Below are 11,922 nucleotides of genomic sequence, written 5' to 3'. Positions count from 1 at the left end.
CTGCATAATCTGAGACACCCATGGGTTAAAACTCCTGTGGCGCCTCTTCATCTCATCTAGAACACTCCGTATCCCACAAGGCTTTCAACTTTCAGCCCAGCTTTCCCTCTGTTCATGTTCAGTGTACCCACTGCGCCCTGGACTTGAGGCTAAAGGCTAAGTCAAGAACATGTGGCTAACGTCTTACCACAGATTCCCAGGGAGTCAGTCAAAGTCTTAGATAACTCTCCTCCCACAAGACATGAGACAGACTGGCTCTTTGATGTCTATAAATCCAGGCTTTGGTTTTCATCACTTTCGAATTAAGTTATTTAAATGTATTAGTTATGTTAAGTATTGAATTGATTAATAGATCATCTGAGCAGTGGTTACTTGATTTTCTTTTGAGCTGCAGTCGTTACCAACCTGTCGAGGTGTGGTGTTAAAACCTAGCTCATACATTAGCAAATGGGAGATTCTGCATCAACAGGAGACTAATCCTAAACCCTTTCCTGGAAATTCCAATATACCACATCCAGGGAACATAACTGACTTAATGTCTTACACCTAGGGATGTAACTGGCGTTTCCACATTGTATATAACAGCCAAAACAGAACCAAAACTCAAATGACATGAGAAAGGTGAACTATAGTTGGACACATGTATTCATTTATTTTTCTAAATGTACATTGTGTCTGGACCCCCAATTGTAAAAGCAGCCAAGCCAATAAGAAACGTGTTTGTAGAATTAAAGGTGGCGTCTGCAGCAACAAAAATCCAGTGTTCATACATAGCCTATAGGCTCTGTATAGGTATGTATACAAAGGGTATGTAAACAAAAGGGGCCAATAGCTACCAACATGCCCGTTTACAGTACCTAGTCTGTGTATTAACACTGGAATTATTTTCAACGCTCACACACTATGGATAGGTAGCGGATCTTGAGGAGGATGAGGATGTTATCTTCCTACATCCCCGTCATTTTAGTTATGACTTTTAAACTCTTAAATTAGCATACTTCTTCAATCAACTACGACAGTGTCCTTGATGACTTACATTGAATTTGAAGCGTTGGAGGATACTTCAACACTACTGATTGGGTTAGGGCAGAGTACACTCTCCTCCTTCATACTTAGTAGATGTATGATATGCAGTATATTTAACTGTCTTCTCTTTAAAGAACAGGAAAGAAAAGAGGGGCATATTATTACATTGTAGTTAAATCGAGCAGATAGCATTAAAGAGAAATATGCCATTGACATTACTTGAGTCTTTTCTAACAGCAGACACTCAGATCAGGAGAAGCATGTCTGCCGATCAGCGTGGAATAATGAGATATGAAAATGACTAGGGGGCCACGCACTGGAGAAGTAGACGGCTAGCAAAATGTGGAGGAGGTTCATGTTTAATCCCATCTCTCTCTCCCTGCTCCGTCACTTCAATTATCTTCCTCTCCTATCAACCCCATCTATTGGGAATATAGGGAATAATTTAGTGAAAGTGTGTTTGCGCGCCTCCGTTATTGGTTTAAAATGGTGATTACTGCACGGTGAATGCGTTTGAGAGGGTGGGCGAGATAGATTTACTTTGCGTTTGGGGGAATTCTATACAAACTGTATTAAATAATATTACGACACAAAGCATGTAAGGTGAACATTTATCTAACAAAGGTGATGATTTGCAAAATATATTCTCAGTTCTGTGGCTGGAAATACTGCACACCTTAAACATTTTCTCAAACTACTTCTACTCTTGACTTCCTCCATAGTCAGTGCATCGCCTTCTGAGCAACTGTGACCATGATACAGAGTAGTTAACAGTGCGACCAATGATTTCTCCAGTGGAGGTATGCTGTATATGTCTTTGCCCTCTAGGAACAGGCTCCATCTGTCTAGTGATTACTGTTTAAATGCCACTTTTTTCTTGTATGAAATAAAACCTTATGGAGTTCCAACAGGCCATCAGAATACAAGTACAATTTAATGATCGTTATGTTAACGACTGTGACAATTCCGATGTTGCTTCACGTACTTTCCTTATCATCCTTGGCCTAAAAGAGCTTGATTTGAAGCCAGAAGAAATAGTTGTAACTGTGGTCATTTCATGTAGAAATGCTACATTGTTAACCCCTCTTATTCATGGGACTTGGTCCAAAGACTTGCTCATATTCCTTCTCGTCTTTCTTTTTAATGTTTTGAAATGATGGCGTATGAAAATTGAATAAAGTAAAAAAAGGCCAGGAGGAATTTGTCACAACATTAAAAGCAGCATATGCCCGAGCAGCCCACTTTATGTTGAAAAATATAAAAGTGAAGTGGATCTTCTGCGGAGCTGTAAAATAGTCCTGATTTGATCATTAAGTCTTTCTCTCTCTCTCTCCGTCTCTTTGCCTCTAGAACCTGGACAACTACAAGGAGACGGCTGAACACTACAACCAGGCTGCTACTAAAGCAGAGGCTAATATCAGGTAAACACTGAATGACTAAGCTTGGCTGTTTGTTGAGGTTGGGATAGTTTTTTCTTTCTAAATGTAAGGTTGCCATTGTAAGTCTAATAAATACTCAATAAAAAAAAATCCTCAGCACATTGGATGACAGAGAGAAACCAGCTCTAACTAATACCTGTTGTCAGAAAAGCATAATGTGGGCAAAGACCCGAGCGTGAATGTTGTTTGCAGTGTTCGTCTGCTGTTAATGTGAAGCCCCTTGACAGTCGAAACATTGTTTCCCACACGTTCAGTGGTGAGGCGGGGTTATTATTGACTCATTTATTATCACTTCTTGTATGCCATTTAATAGTATTGTGACACATTTCCCATATTAACATATCAGGTCTCAGATGATTATGCTTTAGATGATTAATATGACATCTATATGACAGTTAAATCCTCCTGATATCTGTCACAACATAAGGGATACCATTAAGGATATAGATCTACAAAATAATGTATTTTAAACAATGTGATACACTTAGTTTTGGTTTGAATCATTTAATTGTGTCATAAAACACAAAGGAAATCTAGATTCTGCTGCAATACTAGTGATTAAGTAGTGGTAATTATTGAGGCAATACTTTTGTCTATATCTTCCACTGCTGTTGGGTCTTATTCCAAAGCATATTAAATGCAGTATATTTTCACCCATCATAATGTAATGTTTTTGCTGACTTTAAAAAAAATGCTTTGGAATATGCATTATCTGCTATGAATGGTATCAATAGTTAATGTATAGGTTTGAACAAAATTGGTGCATTCTTGTGGCATATTGTGACTCTTTCCACTCAACTCTCCAATGTTTGGTATCATTTTGCAATTGACATCCTCATCTTCTTTCTTTTAAATAATGAGAAGCCTCAACATTATCATTTGTATTGATTGACTAGCTTTGCAGTCATGGAACAGAAATGCCCCATTTGGCCAGTATGAGAACAGAAACGGGAGGTTTCACATAAGCAGAGGTGGGCTCCACTGGGGTTCAGACCTCACCTGCTGTCAAAAAGCATGTCAGTCTCATTCAACACCAGGTTTCCGCCAGACTGGCACTTCCACAGTGTGTGGGCCTCGCCAATGTACGCCCCCTTAACACCCATTCTCACCCCGTTTTGGAAGGAGAGAGAGAGCCAAATTGCTCTGTGAATCCAATTTAGTCAGAAAGCCATTTATTTCCCCTTTTTCCTGTGCGCAGTGATTATCACAAAACTGATTAAAAATGGCTAATTAATTCAGAATCTTTTCAACTGTAACTGGTGCATGCTCACTCATCACCTTTTTAGGTGTTCATTAACACATAACGCCTTTATTTTACTACCCCCTCCTTTTATGTCTTACTGTGCACCTTTCAAATCTGAACTTCAATTAAAATGAAACACCTCTAAGACCAAACTTGTTGGAGTCTGTAAAAGATAATGTGGGAGCAATACCGCAGTGTTAAAAAGTATCCACGTCTCATGATATCCACCCAGAACAGAGCAAACAGCATTGAAACATCAGTGATCTCTAGAACAATGATAGCATAGTGATATCTTAACTGTATAACTTATCTTCTCCCTAGTCTTGCTAAAAATAAATAATACTTGTTTATTTTATGAAGTAACACAAATTCTACAGTCCTGGAAACAGCAAGAGGAAAAACACTAGATGCTTGGTCTTTTGAAGAGAGGGGACCTCATCTACAACACTGCCATCTCCCTGCACCTGGTCCATTGAAATTACCAGCACACAATTCAAGTCCACAATGTTGTCCGAGCGATTGCATTAGCAAGGATTTGCCATTGTCCATAGCTGCATGGGAGAGGTTAGGGGATCAATTCTGCATGAGGTTTTTTCGAAATAAGAGCATTTTGTCCTGCCATAATGTGTTGCTCATTTTTTTGTTGTAAGTGCCTGTGTGTGTGTGTGCGCGCTAAACACACGTTCACTACCCCTTTTCTATCTCTGCCACACATACAGGCACACTTTGTACTCAGGCAGCCATGTGCTCGTCATGTTCTGTCAGCATTTGGGCAGCGTTTCATTGTGCCGTGGTCACGCTGTCATTTCACACTACACTGACCACCCAGTAATTATTCTATTTACCCACTGCTTAAGGGAGGGGGGTCGGCTGCTGCACAGTCCAACGCGTTATGCAGCTACAGTATGTCTTTTTTCTTCTGTCTTTGTATCTGGGTCTTTCTCCCATTCTGCCTATGAATGTCTAATTCTGAAATCATTTCTTTCAATAACCTTATTGGCTTGTTATTTCTCCGGGCCATGCCTGTAACTTTGTCTATGATTTTTTTTGTTTAGTCAACAGCTTCATCGTGAGGAAAACTAGAAGAAGAAGTTGTTAGTGAGTGACTTTGACCATGGCAAAGAAGAGCCAGGAGCAGAATATTATAGGGTGCTGTCTGATGCATAGACCATATAGATACAAAGGTGCAGCTCTCTCTTTCTGTTCTCTAGCACTGTGGTTTAAATATCGATAAAAGCAACCATGGCTAGCTGTTGGAAGGAGTGTATGAAAAAAAAACCTAGCCATAGCAAGCTAGTTATAAGGGGTTCACAGCCATTGCAAATCCCTTTTAGTCATTTCCCGCTTTTCACACATTTAAGAACAGTTATCAACGGCTATTTCCTTCCTATGATTCCAGGTTGTGGCCCCAAATAGTTTGAGTGCAAACGTTTAAGCTAAAAGGTACCTTTCACACCTGAGGAGGGTACTTTGTGTATACCAGATGGAGGCTTCCTGGGATATTGGGTCACACTCTCTAAAATATTATCCTCGAGTGGGGACAAAGTAAGTGGTAAAAATGTTATCTATTGCGCTTTTTCGCCTGGCCTTGCCCAACTACATGGGGGCATTTTAGAGAGGTTCATCCATTAGCTTTGCCTTGGGGTACCAGACTGCCCATATTTTACCCTAAAAATACCTCACCTAAGAGACCCACGACACTGCAGCTGAGCCTCCCTTTAAGATCTAAAAGTGCAATAATCCTCTTTAAAAACCTTTTTACTCCCAAAGTGTTAGCAAGGATGGAACCTGAGTGAACCTCAGGTGGATGTCTGAAGAGAGTGGATCCACTATGAAGTTACTGCTGACAGACAGTGTGTTGTTTAAAAGCTTTCTCTCATGTGGGTTTGTTATATCTACTGTATTCCGTATGTGGGTAGCGTGTCCAATTAGTGAAACAGACAGGTAGCCGACTGTAAGGATCTCGACGCCCCACAAAGGAGTAGACTCCTACAGCAGTCATTACTGGAGACAGGACCTGTATGCACTGCGATCCAGCAACTTGTTTAACATTAAGACAGAAGGCTGCAGTCACTTACACACTCTGCCTCTGTTACTGCCTCTATAAAGAAACACCAACACACACACACACACAAGCACTTCTGCCCAAGATCAAAATGACAGGTCAGATCTGAACAGTGCCGTTACTGTAGAATACATAGATGAGAAGTCAATCCTGTCGCAACAGTTTTCAATCCAACATCATCCCATCGGCAGGTAACACCAGCTAATATGTTTTTTTTTCTTCTAAATTTTACCATTTATTCAATGTATTATACTGATGTGAACAGTTATGTATATAATAATCTCAGCTGCGAGAAAGAGAGATGCTTTTTTTAACGGGTGGCCAATCATACTGCTGCCAGTCTGTCCAGGTCCACAGCATTATGAATTGGATCTGCTTAGTCCTCTTAACGGATGGCTCCTCCCCATGGAGACTAGCTATGTGGTTGGTATGTCCTTAACCAATAGCCTACTACTAGGGCGCAACACCTGTGAAGACATCTAATAGTAAATCATTAACTATTTCATGTAGGGATATATTTACATATTGGAACAAAGGACAACAGGACCTCAAATATAGCAACACAAAGGGTCAGCACAGGAAAAAACAATATTTTAAAAAAAAAGTAAAATAACATGTATTCAGCCCTGCAGTGTATAAGGCGGCAGGTTGTTTGTGATAGTGTCCTCCATGAGAGCCAAAGTAAGAGATTAAAACAGAGTATTTTAGCATGCAAAGACAATGTGCTCAGCTTCACTATTATATTACTCTTTGGGCTTGTACGGATTTGAAAGCTGTACACTATCGTTCCAAAAGAAAAAGTAAAGTTTTTGAAAAGAATAGGACCTTTTCAAATGAAATGACACAGGACTTGGAGTTGAAATTGTTGACGATAAAAAAAGGGCTAGTGATGGAAGGTGATATCGGCAGGAAACGCTCCATAGGCCATGTCACACACACACAACTTTGGAGTGAGCCGTCCAAGCGCGAGGTCTCCTGATTGAAAAGTTATCAGCGATGAGATGTCACGTGCACATGTGCGCCCTTATCTTGTTCCCACATGTCACCTGTTTTTTAATGAAACACTCCCCTTATCCCCCTCCCATCTCTCTCTCCCTATATTCCCTCAGAGTGAGTTTGGTAGTGATCAATCAGCCGGGCTAACACAGTGCGAATTGTTCTCCTACATTCCTATCTCCCCTCAGCACTTCAGCTGTCACCGTAGCAGAGATGCAGGCAGCGGTGTTCTGTCTGTCTGCCTGCCTGCATTCAGTCCATGGCTTGTAAGTTTTTTGAAAATAACAGTTTTTGATTGCTATTCCCAACCGAGACAAGGGACTTTGTAAGAGTTGTTGGTTGGAAGTTGAGATTGAACTCGATGAAAAGTTTCTAGGTGTTGTCATATTGTAACATAGGAGCTTAGGATTTCTGCTTGCTGCATCACCTAGCAGCTGTAGGATAAGTGATTATTATGACTAGCGGGATCATCATAGCTTCAGAATTTATGTCAGTCCTCAGACAAACCCCTCGCACACGGTATGAATTAAGTCTGCCGTTCTGATTTTTTTTAAGGGATTCGGTAAGTTTGCAAGTTTTTTTTTGTTGCCAGTTGAAATTTAATGTGAATGTTATCCTTCTGACAGTATCAGAGAAAGCTCTGCAAAGCCTCCGACAATACAAGATGCATGCTCTGGCGTTCCTTTTGATCTCAGCCCATCCATGACATCTTTGATCCTCTCTCCCTCTTCCTCTCCACTCTGCGTAATATTAAAAAACCCAAAAGCACAATGCCTTGACTGCAGCCTTAAAGGAACCCAAATCCTTGTCATCTCACATTAATAACCATTGGCACACCACACAGACACACACACACACACACCACACAGACACACATACACACCAACACAAACAACAACCAACTTACACACACATACAGAGAATAATAAATTGCTACGCCTTTGTGATCTTTCCTTTTTCTTCTTATTGCTTTATTCCCCAATGTCACGCTATGCAGCGGCGCAGAACTCGAGCTCTCTTCATAAAAACCACACACTGCCAAGGTGAGACAAAAAAATAATGAGAAACCTTAACGATTTGGGCCTAATCTTTCTCCACCAACTCCACGCATATTTATGCAAGGCGTCGCAGGCAACAAAAAAAAGCAATCGGCGGCGGTTGTTTTTCCTTCTTTTGCTTGCAAAAGTTAGCTAGGTGGGGCGGCTAATGTTTTTCTAATAAGGGCTCAACTCTAATTTCAGTCAAACGAGGGAGTTGGTGCAGATTAGCAGAGGCAATTTTCTGCTTCAGATTCCATTATTAAAACACTCGTATCAGAAAGTTTCTCTTGTTGAATTGGAAAAAGTTTTTTTTTTCTTTCTTTTCTTGTGTTTGGATTAATAGCTTGGGGTTATTGTTCCTGTTATCTCCCGCTCTCGGGGAGTCAGTCAGAATGTCGACTGAGCTGTCAGGTGGCAAAGTCAAACATCAATCAGTTGTAGAATTGTAATCATGTAATTGAAAAGCCTTGGCAAACTGATTTTAAAACTGACCAACACAACGACAGCATCCTCATTCCTCAGTGCCCTAATACAATCTCTCTGTTTTCAAGAGCTGGCAAATTCCTCTCCTTTTAATCCTATGGGGACATAATGTCCTTTTAAAGTTTGAATGAGAGCCAGTCAGCCATAAATCCTATATCCTGTATAATTGTCACAACTTCAGCCAGAATTTAGTTTTTCAATAATAAGGTTATTAGGTATTTTTAATAATAACCCCTGTCAGCACCTCAGATGAGTGCTTGCTTTATCAAGATTAAAACTCTGTGTTTTCTGCTCCCATTAACATCAGATTATATTGACCCAGATAGCACCATATAAGTGTCCCAATTGAAGGACTGTTATACAAACATTATGAAAAGAGCACTATTATTCAGCTGTCATGTTGAGCTCTGAGTGGCGTGGCTCTACACTATAGTGGCAAAGGTAAAATGCAGAATGAGATGGTTGCCATGGGTTACTGTTTGTCCATGCAAGCCGCAAGGGTTATTTGTCATTTAATATGTCACTGTCACATTCTGTCTCTCTCTCGCTTTCTGTATGTGTCTCTTTCTCTCTCTCTCTCTCTCTCTCGGGCTGCATTCACTTCTCTTTTCATGAATATTCTCTCTGCCAGTGATTTATTTAATCCTGACGCTCTACCCTCCACTGCACACGCAATCACACACATACACACACACACACTCGGGCTACACAGTAAACATACCAGTGCATGGATATTTCTTCCACAGTCTTCCGTGTGTACAGTTTATCTCAGGCGGACACACGCACACAATCACGTGCAGTGCATTTACAAAGCACAGTGCGCTCGCACACAAATCCATTGTGTGTATATGTCAGTGAAGCAAGGTTCTGAGCTCATTCATATGTGAAGGATGCATGATTCTGTAATTGCTTTGAGGGATTGGCATGAGGGGCAGTGTTTGTGTGTGTGTGTGTGTGTGTGTGTGTGTTTCACATGTGCATGTCAGGTGGTCAGCTTCCCGAAGTAAATAGGCATGTCCGACCATGTTAGATGAAGCCTTGCGTCTCCTTATCAAATTGAACACTAATTCAGTATTTTCCCCATCGATTTTTCATTTTTGTTCTTCTTCTTTTTTTTCTTTTTTTTTCACAGTACAGTGTTGTACCCAGATTGGAAATAATAATGCATTAGGTTTTGGTGCTCAAATGTCTTATCCTTAAAGAAATGTGAACATATACTAAAATATCTAAGACAGCTAGGAAAACTATTCTATTATGTTCTGCTCTGATATATTATTTTTTCGTTATACTCTATATATATTGTTCTGCTTTATTCTTTACACTATCTTATATCTGTTTTGCTCTATTATATTTGTTCTATTCTATTCTCCTCTCTTATTTTTTCCTATTCTATTCCTTTTGTTTATTGATTGATTTAGTTCTGTCTCTTTTTATTCTATTCTGCTCTCTTCTATTCTGTTTTTCCTCTGTCTGTTCTTTTCTATCCTGCTTTGTTCTCTTCTAATTAGACTTATTCGGTTGCTAGTGGACTGAGCGTGTCTGTATATGAGAGTTTGCTATGAATAATAAGTTGTGTCTTCTGGTGTGTGTGTGTGGTTGTGTGTGTATGTACGTGCATGTGCGTCGTGCACATATCCATATCCCAATCCTTCCAGCTACCGGTTCTGTCACAACACTAGGTAAATTACTACAAGCAACAGAGCACTCAAGGATTACCCTCATGTAGGATTAGAATTTGCTACCTGTATGTGTGTGTGTGTGTGTGTGCATGTGTGTGTGTGTACATGTGGGTGTGGATATAGGTGAGTCAATCTAGGGAAAAAAAGGGCTTAACCCCAAAAAAATTGATACAAAAGGTTTTTCAATGGATTCCAGTAGTATTTGGTGTGCTGAATAACATACTAAAAGTCTACCAAAATCTACCCCCCAGAAAGCCCTCATTTCCAAGATGGCGGCCGAAATGGCGGCGGGTAGCTTGAAATGGCTATATCTCAAATTGAAAAAATGTTGCAAAGGAATTTTCAACTGATTTTGGTATCTCTGGACATGCTTACAAACATACTAAAAATCTAGGAAAATACACCTTCCGGAAAGGCTTCATTTTCAAGATGGCGTCCAAAATGGTGGCTGGCCAAGCTTAAAATGGCTATATATCTCAATAGAAAAATATTATTCAAATGATTTTTCACTTGATTCTGGTACCTGCAAATATGCTTATGACCATACTAACAATCTAGGAAAATATACCTCCCAGAAAGGCTTCATTTTCATAATGGTGTCCAAAATGGCGGCCGGGAGCGTAGAATGGCTATATCTCAAATGGAAAATGTTACAAAAGAATGTTTCAACTGATTCTGGTACCTCTATACATTAAGAAAGTGCGACAAATCTAGGTAAATATAACTGCTAGAAAGGCATCATTTTCAAAATGACTGCCTGATGGTATAGGGGAGGGCTGGGCGATTAATTGAAATTCAATTTCGATTACGATTTTGGCGTCCCTCGATCATGAAAACAAGATAATCGTAATAAATTGATTATTGTGTCGCACGCCGTGTCTTGTGTGGTAAATGCAGCGAACCCTTCTGTGCCCCCACCCAAACACTTTCGCTTTCAGCGATTGCAATGCAATGGTTTATTCAGCATAAAGTTAAAGTACTCGCCCAAGACTGATGTTAAATCGAAACACAAAAGCCTTGCGTGAGCGAAATAGCGAGTTGCCAGTTGAAACTCCGTGACGGTGGGTAACGGTGTCATTCACAGTGACACCTCGCCAGTGTGAGCCGCCGCACAGAAAAGCCCTGTGGCTTTACGGCTAAAATGAACCGGGGATATCCTGCCTGTTAACGTTGTTGATGTGGAAGGCTTCAGCTCAGATCTTGTCATCGAGACGACATTGATGAGGTCATTGAAGACGCATGGAAGTGGAATGACTGACAATCAGAGAGCCCTTTGGACCATGTCAAAGTGCATAACATCACAGTACAACACCGCAATGCAGGAGTTCACAAACCAGACATACACAACATCAGAACAGCACAAGGACTCAACAGAGGCAAGGATGAAAAGGGATGCTGCTGACCTGGAGAAGATCACTTCAAAACTTGCTATATGGTCACCTTTCTCTCCAGACTCTTCTTTAAGGAATGTTGTTACAGGTGTTGTTGCTGAGGACGGAGTGAACGTGCATGATTATGACTCTGTTGGACGCAATATCATGCACAAAATGATTGGACAGCCTGCATTCACGTTCTCATTTAGTAGAAAGGATAAAGCCATAACCCTTGGACAAAAATCGTCTATCAAGGTTGCTCCTGATCGAACAATTGATTTTGCACTTCTTTTTCAACGTTTCCTGATTGTCTCCCAAACTGGAGAGCTATCATTGGAGGAGGTTATGCGTTACGAACTCAGTCCTTTCCCTCCTGCCCTCTTTGAAGCTGGAAACATCTTCCGCAAGGCTGATAAACCACAACTTGCGCACGCAATCTGTGATCATGCAAGTGATGCAATCCTAGATTCTGTACCAGAAACAGATCATTATGTTCTTGATGGAGGTTCACTCCTTCACCGAATACCATGGAAGCACGGACAAAGCTATAGTAAAATTGTGCAGTCATATGCAGACTT

The 11,922-nt window shown here is 40.5% G+C and overlaps 1 protein-coding gene across 1 annotated transcript in view; it reads left to right on the top strand.

Moving 5' to 3' along the window:
* The window catches only part of chchd6b (coiled-coil-helix-coiled-coil-helix domain containing 6b), a 56,503-nt gene that overhangs the window by 24,858 nt on the left and 19,723 nt on the right, over positions 1-11,922 (top strand). The window contains exon 6 of the mRNA XM_080026747.1: positions 2,377-2,447. Within this exon, the coding sequence (XP_079882873.1) occupies positions 2,377-2,447 (71 nt within the window). The remainder of the gene's footprint in view (positions 1-2,376; positions 2,448-11,922) is intronic.

The sequence above is a fragment of the Ammodytes marinus genome, assembly GCF_949987685.1.
Source record: "Ammodytes marinus genome assembly, chromosome: 4".
NCBI lineage: Eukaryota > Metazoa > Chordata > Actinopteri > Uranoscopiformes > Ammodytidae > Ammodytes > Ammodytes marinus.
The sequence above is the reverse complement of the archived record's forward strand: the minus strand, read 5'-3'. Positions and strand labels throughout refer to the sequence as shown.